At 40.3% G+C, this 18,902-nt stretch overlaps 1 protein-coding gene across 3 annotated transcripts in view; it reads right to left on the bottom strand.

The window, feature by feature from the left end:
- LOC103281750 (zinc finger protein RFP-like) overlaps positions 1-9,315 on the bottom strand; it is a 32,909-nt gene extending 23,594 nt beyond the window's left edge. For 2 of the 3 annotated variants that reach the window (XM_062973618.1, XM_062973620.1), the window contains exons 1-2: positions 8,799-9,314; positions 456-551 (exon numbers count right to left, since the gene is read on the bottom strand). In XM_062973618.1, coding sequence (XP_062829688.1) covers positions 456-551; positions 8,799-9,233 — 531 coding nt within the window. In that variant the 5' untranslated portion in view covers positions 9,234-9,314. Of the gene's footprint in view, positions 1-455; positions 552-8,798 lie in introns of all 3 variants that reach the window. The other variant, XM_062973619.1, reaches the window with a different exon arrangement.
- Positions 9,316-18,902: the final 9,587 nt, after the last annotated feature.

The raw sequence follows: 18,902 nt of genomic DNA, 5'->3' as shown, positions 1-18,902 counted from the left end.
ACCTTTACCTTTTTTATCTTGTGGTTAATTCCTGTATCTTGGAAGTCGTTGATTATTGCTACTGTTCTGAAGAAGCCTTTTTGGACTACAACCTTTAATCCTTTTTATTGCTTGGCTTTCTTATATATTCTTTAATAAACTGCTTGCTGATAATACTCAGCTGGTGTGGTGTTTTATGGGCAGAAGGGTTCCAGCTCTGGGGTACAACGGATATGGTGACCCTCAGATGAATCTATCATGGGGGTTTCTTGGCAAGACGTATTCAGAGGGTGAGTGGCCTTTGCCTTCCTCTGAGGCTGAAAATTGGTGACTCACTCAAGGTCACAGCGTGGGATTCATGATCAGTCTTCACACCATCCAAAGATTTATATGATGAAGATGCATTTTAGAACATGATCTTTACACATTGTTTTAAGTTATGTTACTTTTGTAATCACATTTACTGCTATACTTACCAGCAAGTATTGGGCTTCCTTTTCTGTCTCTTCTTCATATACAAGAATCTTTTCTTTCTCCTTCACCAGATCATCCTGACGGAGACCCATCAAAACCTGTAGAGAAACATACATTTAGTTTTCATTGGAAGGTTACAGTAACATTACACACACACACACACACACACACACACACACACCCAAGTGCAATGCCATACAGTTCTCTGTGTTTAAATTCATTTTCTTTGTTTTGGGCCAGCTCTCTAATCTGATAAGTCATTTTGGACTCTGACTCTGTCATCTGGGTATCATCTGCAAATTTGATAAGCAGGCATTCTATCCTGACATTGATTATTTTAAAGGTTTTTATTGAGTGAAATCAATGGGATATAGAATATGAAAAGAAGAAACATCTAGAGATAGTCAAATACATCTAATACAAGAGGAGCCATTGGGAAACGTGCTTTTTTAAAACAGGAACATTTTCACTCCTCCAGCCTGCTGGTACTTGTCCTGTTCTCTAGGCATTCTCAAAGTGGTTCCAAAATTTGGGTTGTGAGGATGCCTGCCATAGATGTGGGCGAAACGTCAGGAGAGAATACTTCTGGAACATGGCCATACAGCCCGGAAAACATACATCAACCCTGTGACCCCGGCCATGAAAGCCTTTGACAACACGGTTCCAAAATTACTTCTGCTAGTTCTTTTAATATCTTTGAATGTGTGATGCCTTGTAGTCCTGTTCCTAGTACTATTGTGGCAGATGAAGACGAAAACATGGGGTTTTCGCCGGTTCAACAAGAGCCGGAGTCTCTTCACCTGCCGGATGTTGATGTTTGCCCTCAAGAATTCAGTGAAACAGGCCTTGGGCAGAACTCCCCTCCGTTTCCCAGGAAGGAATCTTATTCTAGAGACAGAGGAGTGAGAGAGGCCCAACGGAGGAGTTTACGGATCGCTGCCAAACAACAAGCTGATTAGGCCTGCTTCCCTTGGGAAATTCTAAGGAGTCTTGCATCTGGACAGAGTTGGGTTTCGCTTCTTGTTCTCTAGGGAAAGAGATTTATTGGCGGGAAACGAGACCCAATATAGGTGTTTGGCGCGGGAGATTCTTTGCGGAGTCAATTGATCAGCTTCAGGAGAGAGATCGTGTGTGGACTTCGTAACCCCAGTTCCTTGCTTCCCGGATCAAGTTTCCAAGCCTTTGCCTTGCCTTGTTGTTTAACCACGGACCCTGCTCCACGCTTCACGTTTTGCCTTGTTTCTAGTCACGGACCTAGCCAAGAACCAAGTTTATTTCCAGCCTTGTTGTCAAGCTTCATTGGACTCTAAGACTCTGTCAATTCCCCACACTTTTGCTTGGCAAAAGTGTGTGTTTTGGTCAAGTGGATTAAAACTTTGAACTCTAATATCATTTATTGGACAATACATTTTTGGACTATATTTGACCTCATTTGAAAGGTCTGCTTCTGAACTATATTCTTCACTTGTTTTTATTGCTTTTATATATTTCCTTAATAAAGATATTAGATAGAGATTGGCCTCCGTGTACGGTTATTGGTGCCCAGCAGCCAGGGGTCTGACAGAATGTAATTTATCTGTTTCCATTAGTGAGTACCACTGATATGGACAAGCAGCTAGGACAAGGAACGAGGATGACCCGCTTTCCTGATCCCTGTTCCTCTTGGTTGATCATTCAGGGAGGAGATGCAATTCAATCTCAAATACAACAAATGCATCTCTCAGGGAGTAGAATATTCCATCCTGTTTAAAATAAGCAGTAGTTAGGCCTTTCTGAAGAAGCCCTTCCCCAGATCCGCTAGACCTTAATAATTACTGACCAGTCTCTAACCTTTTGCAGTGTGTGTGGGGGGGGGGGCAAAATGATTGAGAAGGCAGTTGCCCTCCAACTCCAGGCAGTCTTGGATGACAGACACTTCCATGACCCATTTCAAACAGGCTTCAGAGAAGGATATGTATTTAGGACTGCTACGATCACTTCAGCTGATGATCTCCATCTTAACACTGACAAGGGTTGTGGAACGCTGTTTGTGCTTCTAGATTTCTCAGTGGCTTTTCTTCGACCTTGGTATCCTTCTGGAATGTCTGGGAGGTTCGGGAATTGGAGGCACTGTGCCTAAAGCTAAGGGCCTAAAGATGGTATGGCATACAATGTTAACCTCAAGACTGGACTTCTGGAATGTGCTTTACATTGAGCTACCATTGTACCAAGTTCGGAAACTCCAGCTGGTTCAAAATATGGCAGCCAGACTGCTTACAGGAACATCCAGGAGTGAGCATATTACACCCATCTTGAAGTTACTCCATTGGCTGCCAATTAGTTTCCAGGGACAACACAAAGTGTTGGTTTTGACCTTTAAAACTTTATTATTATTATTATTATTATTATTATTATTATTATTATTATTATTATTTAAAACCATAAATCATCGAGTCAAAATCAGCGGTTCACACATTTCTCTTTATGCCATCCCACTAGAGGTCTGACTGGTCCCTTATCACACTCCTCCTTTATGAGACACTATTTCATTTGAAAACCATCCATGCATTCTTATGAGAGTAGCAGATGGCTGACATGCTCTAAAGAAAAAAATAACCTATAATTCTATTCTGTTTATTGCTTCTCAGAAGCAAAGTTCACACTGAGTTGGGATGTGAACTTTAACCAAGTGATTGTAAGGAACCAAGGTGCCTTCATTTTCTTTGCCTGGATTCGTTTTGTGAAGTTTATGAAGTTTATGACTGTCCTTTGAACTGTTAAGCCAAGTAGATAACAACAGAGTCCACCGGAACTGTTTTCAGCCAGATTGTGCATCACAAATGGGAATATTGGCATGAACAATGAGATGTTTGTTTCTTTTCCCCCAAATCCATCCAGCATTATTGAGAGTCCTTGAGCAAACAAATCATTATTTCTGTTTCTCCATTTCCTACTTGGCAGCTTCTTTGGTCCCTTTTGCCCGGCTACCAAAGAGCCAAGAATTGGCCTGAACCCTGCGCAGGCTGGCAAAGGCCTGGAAATTCTTCTCCTCCTCCTTGGTGATAACTGGCCCTTCTCTTTTTTGTGGACATTTTTGATGAACATAACTGATACAGACAATGGTGTGGCAATGTTTCTCTTTAGAGTTGGAAGCAGAAATTTCTACCATGGCTTGATACCACTCATTGCTGCAGTAGGCAAAGGAGAGGAGCACATACACACCCCACTCACCCAGCTGAGAATAAAAAGGTAACTCTAACAGCACGCCAAAAAAACTAAGCATCTTATAATCATCTTTGCAGAGCCAGTCACCTCCGTTTTGAGTGGGCTGAAAGTTTCCAGCTCTATCACTCAAAATGAAGTGGGGGGGGGGGCATCCTGTAATGGGACATATCAAAGGCCCTTGACCCACGGGTGGGAGAACCGATGTCAATAGTTTATGTGGACATAACCAACTGTTATATGCATCTCTCAAAGGAAACCTTGTTATCAGAGCCGACCCTAGGTACTTTTCAAGTGTAGTCAAACAAAATTTTGGCGCCCCCCCCCCAAAAAAAACCAATCACTGAAAAATAAAAGCGTTGGATAAGCAAAAATGTTGGATAATAAGAAGGGATTAAGGAAAAGCCTTTTAAACATCAAATTACATTAGGATTTTACAAATTAAGCACCAAAACATCATGTTTTACAAGAAATCAACAGAAAAAGCAGTCTCGACTGCGCCCTCATATGGTTTGCGCCCCAAGCAACCACTTAATTCACCTCATTGTTGGACTGGCTCTGCTCGTTATATCTCTGAAGGAGAGGATAAAACTTGTGCACATTTGAGGATATAAACAGTTGGATTATTAATTTCTTAATGTAAAAACAAGCTGAAATAAATACCTTGCTGAATGTAAGGGGGAAGAAAAATGTTAAACTATAGAGAAACCAACAAAAGAGAAGCAGAAAGCCCTCTTTTGAAACTAATTTCTGCATTTATGTTTTATTTTAGATTGACATGTAATTAGACATATATATGTCATTGTTGTTCAAGTATGTTTATATTTATGCTGTTGTCTTTATTTGCAAAAAGAAAAGAGTAGACATGTCCAAAAAATTGTTTTGAATTGTATATCGGAATTATTTCGGATTGTTCTCGCTTTTTGATACGCATTCCGAGACATTGTCTAATAGCGTAACCAGCAATGTAATTCGAACCATTGTTGGCCCATTCTCTAATTGTCTCTTAATGTTCTGTTATTTCCCCCCCCCCCATTTTTTAACGTATTTTTTAAAATATTTTTTTAAATCTTTTTGTTTCTGCAACCTACCTTGAATGGGAGCTTAGCTCAGCCTAACATGGTTCTTTCTCCTAGCAAGGGAATTTCTAGTTTTCAAAGTATCTTTGCACTCCTTGCCAGGGTATTGCTTGGCGTGGTGGTCACTGATCCATTTCTAATGGAAGGCATTGGGTTGAGGCTTGTGGGGTTACATAGCCAGAGACACCATTGATTTCCAGTGTCCTTCTTGCTTACAAATATAGCAAGGGAATTTCTAGTTTTCAAAGTATCTTTGCACAACTTGCAAGGGCATTGCAAATTTGATGAGGATAGCTCAAGAAATGAGGGCGGGAGAGCCCTGTAAAAGTCCCTCCCCCCCGGTTCCTTTTTTTTTTTTTTTTTTTTGGCGATTGTGCATGCGTGTCCGCCATTTTAGAAACATTTAGAATCATTACGAATTTTCGGAAATATCCGAAATTTTTGGGTGAAAAAATCAGAAATACTTTCTATATCGAAGCGCCACTGCCCCCTACTTTAGAAATGAGAACCGGACATGCCTAGAAAACAGTACATGTGAAAGGGAGGTAGGAGTCTTTGCAGATCTCAACTCAATATGAGTCAACAGTGTGATGTGGCAGCTCAAAAAGCCAATGTGATTCTAGGCTGCATCAATATGAGTAAAGTGCCTAGATCTAGAGAAATAAAAGTACAGTACTACTATATTCCGCTTTGATCACCCCTCCCCCACCTTCAAAATTTTTCAAGTTTTAAAAAAACTTGGTTTACTCATGAATTTTAACTAATTAACCAAATCCTTATGAGTGCCCACTGAAGTTTATCTGTCTTGAGTGTCCACTGAAGTTTATTGATGAAACGTGATTTCTAAGTTATTTTGCATTATGGAACTACTCTTCATGATTTGCTTTTGAAAAGTTTCACCCCCGCCCCCCAGAAATTGTTTTCTGGCTATACTTCTGTCTCTGGGCACCAAAATTCAAGAAGGATATTGTCAAGCTAGAATGTGTCCAGAGACTGGGGGTCAATGGTCCATGGTCTGGAAGTGAAGTCCTATGAGAAGCGACTTGGTTATGTTTTGCTCAGAGAAAAGAACAGTAAAAGGGGACACGAAAGTCATGTTTAAATGTTTAAAAGGATGTCACGTTGAGGAGGGAGCAGGTTTGTTTTCTGCTCCTCTGGAGACTAGGACACGACGAGCAATGGATTAAAATTGCAGAAAAGAAGATTCCACCAAAATCTTAGGAAGAAGTGCATGACAGTCAGAGCTCTTCAGCTGCTTGAGAATGTGGCAGAGTCTCCCTCTCTGGAGGTTTTTAAACAGAGGCTGGGTGGCCATCTGTTAGGAGTGCTTTTGAGTATGTGTTCCTACATGGAAAAGGGTTGGAGCAAGTGGCATTTTGAGTCTTTTATAATCTACTAGCTGTGCCCGGCCACGCGTTGCTGTGGCTTAGTCTGGTGGTGTTGGTCAGTCTACATTAGGTTGTATTGATGCTGTGACCTCCACCCTTCTTTATACTCACATTAGTAGTAGTATTTGAAGTCTGTTACCTTCTTCTATTTTTGTGTTGATTGATAATTGCTTGAGATCCCTGTTGTCTTTGGTTTGTTGTTAATTGTAATGTCTGATTCTGCTGAGTACGGTTTATATTTTTATTGTGGTACAATAGTCTTTTTTTGTTTTGCCTGTGTAGGTGTTTATTATTATTATTGTTGTAGTGGTCATGAACGTTGGATAAGTTAGATGCTACTGTATTGTTTTTTGGAGGCCCAGTGTAGCACTGACTGGCCTCTCAGCCTCAGTGCCTGGCTGCTTCTTGCCTGTGCATGTGATGGTGTTGATTCTTATTGTTGTTGATGTTGTTGTCATTGTTATTATTGTAATTGGTTTTTTGGAGGCCAAGTGTGAATGTAGGGATTGGGGAGGTGGATGAGTTGTGTTGTCAAATTTTGTATTTGTTATAGTCACAATGCGTTGTTGTGAGTTTTGTGGGTCCGGATTGTGGTTTTGTGGTGTGGTTGTGTTGTTACAACTGAGAGGCAAGGCTTTTGTGTTGTGTTGCCAAGTTTTGTATTTCTGGGGCATTTAGTTGTGTTGTTATAGTCACGATGCACTGTTGTGATTTTTGTGGGTCCAGATTGTGGTTTTGTGGTGTGGTTGTGTTGTTACAATCGGGAGGGAATGCTTTTGTGTTGTGTTGCCAAGTTTTGTATTTCTGGGGCGTTTAGTTGTGTTGTTATAGTCACGATGCACTGTTGTGATTTTTGTGGGTCCGGATTGTGGTTTTGTGGTGTGGTTGTGTTGTTACAATCGGGAGGGAATGCTTTTGTGTTGTGTTGCCAAGTTTCGTATTTCTGGGGCGTTTAGTTGTGTTGTTATAGTCATGATGCGTTGTTGTGAGTTTTGTGGGTCCAGTGTGGTTTTGTGGTGTGGTTGTGTTGTTACAACTGGGAGGCAAGGCTTTTGCATTGTTTTGCCAAGTTTTGTATTTCTGGGGCGTTTAGTTGTGTTGTTATAGTCATGATGCGTTGTTGTGAGTTTTGTGGGTCCGGATTGTGGTTTTGTGTTATGGTTGTGTTCTTATAACTGGGAGGCAAGGCTTTTGCGTTGTGTTGTCAAATTTAGTATTTTTGGGGTGTTTAGTTGTGTTATAGTCACGATGCGTTGTTGTGAGTTTTGTGGGTCCGGATTGTGGTTTTGTGGTGTGGTTGTGATGTTACAACCGGGAGGCAAGGCTTTTGCATTGTGTTGTCAAGTTTTATATTTCTGGGGCGTTTAGTTGTGTGCCAAGTTTCGTATTTCTGGGGCGTTTAGTTGTGTTGTTATAGTCACGATGCGTTGTTGTGAGTTTTATGGGTCCGGATTGTGGTTTTGTGGTGTGGTTGTGTTGTTACAACCTGGAGGGAAGGCTTTTGCATTGTGTTGCCAAGTTTCGTATTTCTGGGGCGTTTAGTTGTGTTGTTATAGTCACGATGCGTTGTTGTGAGTTTTGTGGGTCCTTTGTGGTTTTGTGGTGTGGTTGTGTTGTTACAACTGGGAAGTAAGGCTTTTGCATTGTGTTGCCAAGTTTTGTATTTCTGGGGCGTTTAGTTGTGTTGTTATCGCATGATGCGTTGTTGTGAGTTTTGTGGGTCTGGATTGTGGTTTTGTGGTGTGGTTGTGTTGTTGTAACCTGGAGGCAAGCCTTTTGCATTGTGTTGCCAAATTTCGTATTTCTGGGATGTTTAGTTTTGTTGTTATAGTCACTGCGCAAACAACTTTATCATTTTATATATAGAGATGATTCTATGGAAAGATAGAAAGTGCTCAGTTGAAAAATATGTTTGCTCACTGCCATCCACTATGTACAGTGCAGGAAAGTGCATCTTTTCCTCTCTGGGACCAAAAAAAAGTTACTACTTTGGGGCCATAAAGTTACTATAAAACATGTTAGAAATTACATTTTAACCTCAGTTGTACCTATTGTTTAATACACAATACGGGATGTGCAATAACCACATAACAATACAGGTTCAAACCTACATTTATCTACTTCTCCATAAAAGGAAGAAAATTTCCCTTTTCTTATGAAGGAACTCCAGGTTTTCCCACTAGATGTGCTAAACAGAACAGACTGGCAGCCACTTTAGCAGTAAATTCCATTTATCACATATACCTAGTTCATTAGACCTTTGGTGGTTTTTTTGTTGTTGTGTCAGAAGCAACTTGAGAACATACTGTAAGTCACTTCTGGTGTAAGAGAATTTGCTGTCTACAGAGACGTTGCCCAGGGGATGCTGGCATGTGTTAGTTGGAAGGCTTCCCTCATGTCCCCGCAAGCTAAAGATGACAGACTGGAGCTCACCCCGTCTCATGGATTTGAACAGGCAACCTTCAGGTCAGCAATCCAACCTTCATATCAGCAGTTCAGCTGATACCCATTGCGACACCTTTTTGGTTAATAATGGCTTTTCCCCCACTTCAGGCAAGAAATTGTTATTTTGAGCCTAGCGATAAGCTTTTGTAATGGAAGTGTTTCTTTATAGAAGTGCCCAGGAAGCTTCCACAGGCATTGCATTCCCTCATCAAACTCCACAAGAGGTTCTTACCTTGTACTCTTGAGCAGCCGTCCCCAGAGGAAGCCTTCGATGATCAATATGCTCCTTGGATCTGTCGCACACCACACAAATGAAGGTTTCCTCATGTGTACAGAACAGATTGAGGGGCTCCTGGTGTTTCTCACAGACTCTCTCCTTGCCCTTTGCCTGCTTAGGTCTCTGAAGGCTGAGTAGCTTCACTTTTTCCACAAGATTGGCTAGCTGCTGGTTTTTTCTGAGGTTCTTTTGTGAAACGATTTCTCTGCACTGAGGGCAGGAGGTCTTTTTGTTGCCTGACTTCCCCCAGGTCTGGGTCAGGCAGGCTCTGCAGAAGTTGTGCCCACAGTCTAAAATCACGGGATCCTTGAAATAATCTAAGCAAACAGAACAAGTGGCTTCTTCACAAAGATCCTGTAAGAGATCCTCTGCCCTTGGAGCAGCAGCCATGTCTGACTTACAAAGAAGGCAGTTACTTTCACTTTCCTTTGCATTTAGTTGCAGAGTGAAGAGAGCCCAAATTGTGGTTCTCAACTCAGGCAGGGGAAATCCTTTTTCTAAATCCCACTGCTGCCTCCAATTGAAGAGATGTGCGCGTGCGTGAGAGGGAGGGATGGAGGATGTGTGAATGTATGACAGGGAGGATTTAGTGGATAAGGAAGGATAACGGAACTGATTGGGTTTAAATGAGTAAAGATGGTAACTTATATAGAAAAGTACGGTAACTTATATAGATAGGTACGGTAACTGCCACCAACGTGAGGTAATGTGATGCCTCATGGGCCTTGTAGTCCTGCTCCCAGTGCCATCGTGGCTGATGAAGATGAAAACATGGGATTTTCGCCGGCTCAGCAAGAGCCGGAATCTTTCCAGATGCCTGATGTTGATGTTTTTGCCCAAGAACCCATTAAAACAGACCTTGAGCAGCTCTCACCCCCTTTTGCTAGGAGACAGTCCTATGCTGCAGACAGGGGAGTGAAGGAACAGATTCGCAGGAGCTTGAGAATTGCAGCCAAACAAGACACTGATTAGCCATGCTTCCCTTGGGAAAATCTAGGGAGTCTCACATCTGGAGAAAGCTGGGTTTCGTTTCCTGTTCTCTAGGGAAAGAGAATGCTGGACACCTGCTTGGCAGGAAAACGAGACCCAGATATAGGTGCCTGGCACGGTAGGTTCCGTGCGGAGTCAACGGAGCAGCTTCAGGAGTGAATTCATGTTTCCAGCCTAGTGTGGACTTCGCAAAGTCCACAAACCGAGTTACCTTGCCTTGCCTATTCAAGTATTCAAGATTTGCCTTGCCTTGTTCCTAGCCATGGATCTTGCTTCAAGAATCAAGTTTTATTCTCAACCTTGTTGTGGTTTTTACCTTGGACCCTGAAAGACCCTGGACGTTTCCCCACACTATTGCTTGGCAATAGTGTGTGTTTCGGTTTCTTGGATTCAACTTTGAACTCTAATATAATATATTGGACTTTACATTTCTGGACTAAATTTGACCTTTCCTGAAAGGTCTGTTGCTGGACTATATTTTCTACTTGTTTTTATTATTCTTACATATTTCTTTAATAAAGATATTAGATAGATATTGGCCTCCGTGTCCGGTTCTTGGTGCTCCGTTGCCATGGGCGTGACAGGTAATGGGTTTCTTTCAGGCTTACAGAGAGGCAAGGAGACGGATCTTTATGAAGAATAAAACTCAAGTTTATTTTGGTACATAAGCGTGTAGTTTCAATCAGTAAACGTTCCGGATCTTAAGTTACAATGTAGTCTTTCTTGAATGGATATATCTTAAATAACTTCTCTTCGAACAGTAAATAAAACACCCGGTCAACTTATATCACCAGCCTTTCTCCTGAGTGACCATAAGCTACCGTCCTTAGCTGATTCCCACAGCTCCTAATCTTTTCAAAACCTAACCGCAACTGTCCTTTTTAAACCCTCACAGCAACTCCTTTTAAAAAAAGAGGGAATATACTCTAACTGTCAACTTAGCCACGCCCCCTTTTTCTCCCAAGGGAAGCTGTGTTACCATGGCAACCTACCAAATGCTGCTTCCAGTTAGTTTCCATGTTAGGCTTTTCCTTGCTAATATATAACTCTTTTTTTTTCCTTTAACAAACAAATAAATAAAATCATATCAATAATCTCTGTTTAACACATAACTTCTCTACACAGAGCATTTCCTGATGCCAACATCAGCTCCTAACAGGGAGGGAACACCTTGGAGACACAGTTTCTAGATAAAAGAACATTCCTTTTTTAAAAAAACAAGGGACCAGGGATTTAGTCAAACTGCAACAGCATGTTTATTTATAGTACTTGCCTCTCAATCTGGCAGGGCTTTCAGTGTAACATGTAATTATAATCATTATATGCTTTATACAGTCAATTTTAATCCTGCCCTTAAAGTCCATTCAAACCCAGCATATTCGTTAAAACATTTAAACCTGAGATTGTTATGTCCCTAAATTTTCAATTTTCATGGGTCATTTTCAGGATGGAGAAAAATAGGAGAGTCTCCAGTTTGATCCTAAGCTGGCAACTTTATTCTTCCCAAACTATTTCTGACAAGGAACCCTTCAAAGGCCTCTTCCCCCCACTGCCGCCCCAAACCCAAACTCTGTCCCTGGTTTTTACTAAGCATTGTGAACCCACAAAGTTCTTCCTTCTTTCATCTATACCTACTACCTGGGTATTTCTATAATATAGTAGGTTTGGAAATAAAGAGATTTTTTAAAATAATATAACCCCAGATCTTCATTTTTGTACAAGAAAATACTGTATATAATCTAAAACATGTACTTTGGTTCAGGAAAATATTGAATTCACACTTAAAGTAGTGAATTGAATTTTTTCATTTTTAACCCAAAATATTAGTTTTAAAATTGGGCTTTGTGTCCAACAACTAAATACATAAATCCAGGGTGGCATCCAATTTTAGCTCAATTTTAGAGATTTTAAATGATATTTTAAGGATTTAATATGTTAGCAATGTTAGTAATTATGTGGACTTATTTTACCTCTTGTTCATTTATGTTGATTTATAATTTACTGAGTCTTCCTTGATTTGTTTATTTATTTGTTTATTAAAGTCGGCATTGAATGTTTGCCATTGCATATTTTGTTGTGAGCTGCCCTGAGTCCCTTCAGGAAGATAGGGCAGGCTATAAATCAAGTTACATTCATTACTCCCAAGTTTGTTTTTGGTATAAGCACAAGCTGAAAAGACAAATTCGTCTCAATAGTGGACACAAAGGAGAGCGTTGCTAAGTCTTTCCTGCTACTGATAGGTTTGTCTGGTCATTCAGTGGCACAGATTTTGTTTTTAAAACAAAAGTACACTGAGTTTCAATAAGATCTTCATACTTGTTCACAGATTATTAAATAATTCTAGGTTTTCCACAGAACCTTTCTTCTTCACTTCCCTTTCAATGTATATCAAGGTTTCCACAGCCAATGTGCCTCAGAAGAGCCTAGTCACAAACTTGCTATTTCTATGTAACGTTTGCTGCTTTTCCTCAAGTCAGACCTGTGGATAAATCTTGACAACCTCCTTGATAAAAACTTTACTTAAAGCTTCCAAATAGGTTTTCTCCAGACTTGCTGCCTGTTTCCGAAGTCTGAATTTACCAAGTTCTGGTTTACCTGAATTGGTTCCCCAGTCAGCTTTGCCAAAGAGATATGCATTTCCTTGACTTCCGTTGTTATTTCTTTCCTCAGCAATCTTTATTCATCCAAAAATTGGGTTATTAGATTCCAACAGATTCTAATGAGGCTGTTTTCTGCTGCCTTTGAGACTAGGACTCGGAGCAATGGGTTCAAATGACAGGAAGGGAGATTCCACTGAACATTAGGAAGAACTTCCTGACCGTAAGAAGAGCTGTTCAGCAGTGGAACTCTCTTCCTCAGAGTGTGGAGGAAGCTCCTTCTTTGGAGGATTTTATACAGAGGTTGGATGGCCACCTGTCGGGGGTGTTTTAATTGTGCTTTTACTGCATGGCAGGGGGTTGAACTAGGTGGCATGTGGTCTCTCCCAACTCTATGATTCTATTAAATAAATTCTAGTTTACCCCCAAAAGGTATATTTGATTATGGCAAAATAATTATTTCCTAAAAGACAGTCATTTTTTACACATGTACATCTGTAAGTGGGAAAGGGGGGGGGGGGGGAGACCCTCACAGGGGAAGCTGATAATAATCTGTTGCCTTAGATGCTTGTAGCAAGGGAGGCAAAAACATCCTCCCATGGTTTGATGCCCTTTTTGATTCCATGGTTTGATTCCAGCAGGCAGGAATCTGGCTTTCATGTTAATCAGCATGTGTTACAGCCAATGATAGGAAAATAACACATCTAGAACTGGAGCAGTAAGGAATACAAAAAGGAACAGAAAGCGGGGAGCCTGTGCAAAACCAAGGGAAACAATTTCCTCAGTTCTGGGTGGGGACAATGTTTCTGCCTCCATCACTGGAAGCAGAGCCGGCCCTAGGTATTTTTCAAGTGTAGGCGAACAGAATTTTGGCGCCCCCCCAAACCAATCACTGAAAAATAAAAGCGTTGGATAAGCGAAAATGTTGGATAATAAGGAAGTATAAAGGAAAAGCCTATAAAACATCAAATTACATTATGATTTTAAAAATTAAGCACCAAAACATCATGTTTAACAACAAATCAATAGAAAAAGCAGTTCAATACATGGTAATGTTATGTAGGAATTACTATATTTGCAAATTTAGCACTAAACATTGAACAGGGATATAGGGCAGTGTGGACTTAGATAACCTAGATAGCCCTCAGTATTAAAAAAAAAACCTCTAAAATCAGGACAATAAATAAAGAACAACACTCTGAAAACAGAAGAAATCCAGACAGTAAACAATCAGGGACAGCTAACTCCTCCCAGGCAAGAAGAAGCCAGGCCTTGAAGCCACAGGGCCATTAAATGCTAATCAAGGCGATTAATTACAACATTCACACCTGCTTCAAAGAAAAGTTCTTTCTCCCACCCTGGACCTTCTACAGATATATAAACCCCACATACCTAGCTTCCAAGTTCCTACAGACCTCACAATCTCTGAAGGCCCCAAAGGTGGGCTTGCGTGGTGCGAAGGTGGGTCTGCGCTGGCCGGAAGGCCCGAAAGAGAAGGAGGTGGAGAGTGGTGCCCTCCTCCCAGGACGATGGTGCCCCCGGGACGATGGCGCCACAGGCAAATGCCTATTTCGCCTTATGGTTGGACCGCCTCTGACTGGAAGGAAACATCTTGAGGAAGATCCTGAGGCTTTGCTTGACCAGAAATACTGGACATTCTAATATTTTAATTGCCTTGTGCAAAAGAAAAGGTGCTCAAATCTTCTGTGAAAAAGGCTTGAAAATGAGGCAGCTACAATGATGTACCAATTGTTAATGTGGGATTTGTGTATTGGTAGTGTTTAAATGAAATTTGTGTCTTGCCTGTATTGCATACTGATTGCATCATCCAGAGTGCACTATAGTCTGGAAAGAGTTAATTGCTGACAAGCTGTGATGACCTTGATGTGTGGCTGGAGCTGGGGAGTGTCCAGACACAAGTGTGTGTGCATTACTGATTGCATCAGTTCAGTTCTGAGTCGAGTGCTATCTGCTGAGAGTCAAGTCCTGTGTCCATTGTCTATAAGTCTATCTTGATTATTACTGCTTAGAGTAAAACTTTGTATATAGTTTTACCAGCGTCTCTGATGTCTCTTCGTTCTGCGTTCCACTGATTCCATCCAACTACTGCTGTGCTGCAATTACTCTGATATTTGGTTATGACCTTTACAAAAGGTCAAAGAAATAATTGCTCAAGAAATAATTCCCCCTTCTGCAGCTCAAAATATGTGACTGATCAGGAACCCTTCTCTCTGTCTTCTTCCAAGGAATGTGCCCTTTGTATTATCTTTTAATATATATTTTATTTGAAAAATCTTTTCTTTTTAGCCTTCCTGTCCTGGCACAAAATGGCCATGATACCATCAAATGCCATTTTCAGAGATGTGGCATGCATAAAGGGACATATTTTCATTAATGGTAGGAATGCCCCCAGTTGAAGAATTTTTAGAAGAACACACTTATAGAAATAGGTAACATTATAATATTAAACATCACCCCAGATGCTAGGTTAGCATTATTAATGGACACCGCAAAGCTGAATTTAGAAATGGAAAAGAAAGAATTGGTGATTATTTTACTCACAGTGCTAAGGAATTGGAAGATAGTAACCAATCTCACACTGTAAACATGGAATGGGGAGGTATGGAACGTAGCCTTAAATGATAAATTATCAATGAAAATGAGGGTGTTCGGGGGAAACTAATATATTTGATTTTGATTTATACTGATCAGTTTTTATTAAATATGTTCTAGGGAGTGAAAAAGGAAAACAATACAATCTTGTTGGTCAGGAATTTTGGATATGACATTTGTTTAATTTTGTGTGTGTGTGTGTGTGTCAGGAGCGACTTAAGAAACTGCAAGTCGCTTCTGGTGTGAGAGAATTGGTCATCTGCGAGGACGTTGCCCAGGGGTTGCCCGGATGTTTTGATGATTTTACCATCCTTGTGGGAGGCTTCTCTCATGTCCCCGCGTGGAGCTGGAGCTGAAAGAGGGAGCTCATCCACACTCTCCCCGGGTTGGATTCAAACTTGGCAGTCTTCAGGTCATCAACCCAACCTTCAAGTCACAAGGTTTTAACCCACTATGCCATCAGGGGCTCCGTTTGTTTAATGGTTGACTTATACATTTTATGGTAACGGAAATGATACTTGTTCAGGTCTTGGTGGTGGGGTTATGTGTTTGTATAATGTTAATTGTTTCATATTCTGTTTCACTGTAAGTTGTTAAGTATGTAAATAAAAATTTATTTAAAAAACAAAAACAAAAAATGCCATTTTCATATCTTTCTTTAAATGGGGATAGATTTGCCAGAGATGTCAATGTTGTCTTCCTGAATGCAGGACTACACATTGCACTCAAAATAGTTACACTCTCTGCCTACTCTCACCTCAGAAGGGAGGAAGAAAAGATGAAGGGTAGAAATGAGCCAAAGATGAGTTCTTTTTGTTTTTTAAAGGCAGCAGCCAAAATAAGAAATGTAGAAGAAAATGATGAATAACAAATAAACAGTAAAGACATGAAGATAGGAAGAGACTAGTAGCAGCCCACACGGAGCTGAAGCTGAGACATGGGCTGGGAGACGGTGGGAGGGTGGCTCTCCCTAGTGGAGTCTCTCCAAGTCTCAATCCTGCCCATCACAGCAATGAGGAGGATCAAGGCATTACAGCTGGCATCCTCAAATGGCGGGCCTTTGTTTCCCTACTGAATATGGATATGTAATGTATCTCACATACCAATTCAAAGTGCTGTTAAAGTGTTTGTGGAGCGACTATGGGAGTTACATAAAGTTCACCATATGCAAAGTGGTCATCTGGAGCAGTAATAAGAATTACTCATGCATGCATGTATGCACATACACAAAGGACTGAGGGGGATAATGGGAATTAAAGTACATAACATATAGCACATGAGCATTATACACAGGGTGAAATACACTCCAACTTTTTACAATGGAGTGCAGATTTCTCAGCAAAGTAAATACATGGTTTGCAGCAGAAGGAGGAAAAATGTTAAAATCGAACTGGCTGCTGCTGTTGATGTAAAACTGGAGTAAAAAGAGAACTCGCATTCACAACTGTTTCTCTACTGAATGGTACCCGAATGGTATTTGTTTTCTATAGTGGTACTATAGTGATGAAACACTCATAACAGAAGAATCCAAATGGAATTACAGTAGAGTCTCACTTATCCAAGCCTCGCTTATCCAAGGTTCTGGATTATCCAAGCCATTTTTGTAGTCAATGTTTTCAATATATCGTGATATTTTGGTGCTAAATTCGTAAATACAGTAATTACAACATAACATTACTGCGTATTGAACTACTTTTTCTGTCAAATTTGTTGTATAACATTATGTTTTGGTCCTTAATTTGTAAAATCATAACCTAATTTGATGTATAATAGGCTTTTCCTTAATCCCTCCTTATTATCCAAGATATTCTCTTATCCAAGCTTCTGCCGGCCCATTTAGCTTGGATAAGTGAGACTCTACTGTATATGGAAGTTATAAAGGAGTACAGTAGCTGTTTTTGAAAATCTGAGTATTATTTTTGAGAAAATGTAGGGCTTCTCGAATAACAAATCCTGAAGTTCTATTTATACCTCAAAAATTACGTCAATTAAAGGTCAGGGAAGAGAGGATATTGTCAATGCATCGAATAATCAAGATTATGGTATTTTGGAATGTCATTATAAAGAAAAATTATAAAAAGGAAAACTTACCATCAGACAATCTGTCCTCATGGAGTAATGGTGGCCAGAGTGGAATTGAGGAAACATTAAGACTGTCCACGTAATGGCCACAATTATTGGGCATACAACAGTATTACATGGAGAACTCCAACAGTTGCCATCACACCTGAAAGTTAACGTCCTTTGCCAGTTTTGTCCGCACAGAGACAACTAGAACTGATAGGATCCAAAAACTCCATGTTTCTACAAATTGTAAAAATGAGGTCCAACGACGACCCCTAGGAAGTAGCTTTGTATCATGTGGTCACCACTGTGGGACAGTGATTTTAAAGTGTGTAGAAATGGGGAAATTTCTACATGTGATGCAGTCCTTTAACTTCAAGATATGACATTCCTGAAAGCCTCGACATGCCATCCTAAAATAGTGATACTGATATGGGACAGATTAGATAAATATACAGACATACATACTAGGAATATTGTGAAATTTGCTCAAGATTTGCTTGATTCTTGAAAGCAATAGATGAGATTACATTTGGTTATAGACCAGAGGTCCCCAAACCTTTTCAATAGGGGGCCAGTCCACTGTCCCTCAGACTATTGGAGGGCCGGACTATAGTTAAAAAAAAATGAACAAATTCCTATGCACACTGCACATATCTTAAAGTAAAAAAAAATGAGAAGAAATACAGCCTCAATGTTAATCATAATAATCATAATCATAATAAAAATAATAAAGAAGGTTGGAAAAGACCCCTGGGGGCATCTAGTCCAACCTCCTTCTGCTTTTGTGCACCAAAACATAATCAAAGCATCCCCTGACAGATGACCATCCAGCCGTAATGTTAATACAGTAGAGTCTCACTTATCCAAGCCTCGCTTATCCAAGTTTCTGGATTATCCAAGCCATTTTTGCAGTCAATGTTTTCAATATATCATGATGTTTTGGTGCTAAATTCGTAAATACAGTAATTACAACATAACATTACTGCGTATTGAAATACTTTTTTCTGTCAAATTTGTTGTATAACATGATGTTTTGGTGCTTAATTTGTAAAATCATAACCTAATTTGATGTTTAATAGGCTTTTCCTTAATCTCTCCTTATTATCCAAGATATTCGCTTATCCAAGGTTCTGCTGGCCCGTTTAGCTTGGATAAGTGAGACTCTATTGTAATGATAATAATAATGTCATCATCATCACCACCATAAAAATAATAAAGAGGGTTGGAAGAAACCTCTTGGGTCATTTAGTCCAACCACCTTTAGCCTTTGTGCACCAAAAGCACAAGCAAAGCACCCTTTAATAATTAATTATTAATAAATTAAATAAATAAATAATCATAGAATCAAAGAGTTGGAAAAGACCTCATGGGCCATCCAGTCCAACCCCCTGCTGAGAAGCAGGAAATCGCATTCAAATCACCTGCGACATATGCCCAGCTTCTGCTTAAAAGCCTTCAAAGGAGCCTCCACCACACTTTGGGGCAGAGAGTTCCAGTGCTGAACAGCTCTCACAGTGAGGAAGTTCTTCCTAATATTCAGGTGGAATCTGGCCCATGTGGGGTGGATAAATGGCTCTGAGGGGCCGCATGTGGCCCTCGGGCCGTAGTTTGGGGAATCTTGTTATAGATAATTGAGTATTAAGATGAAAGCACAAATGAACGTGACTTCATATAAGGTGCCTAAGGGCAGAGTATTAAATCCATTATGTATTATGAAAATCTAATTTATGGAGTTTAAGTACATATACACAAGCAAGATTAAGCAACACTTCATTAGACAGACAGATATACA

This window comes from Anolis carolinensis, chromosome 2 (genome assembly GCF_035594765.1).
Source record: "Anolis carolinensis isolate JA03-04 chromosome 2, rAnoCar3.1.pri, whole genome shotgun sequence".
Taxonomy (NCBI): Eukaryota; Metazoa; Chordata; class Lepidosauria; order Squamata; family Dactyloidae; genus Anolis; species Anolis carolinensis.
The sequence above is the reverse complement of the archived record's forward strand: the minus strand, read 5'-3'. Positions and strand labels throughout refer to the sequence as shown.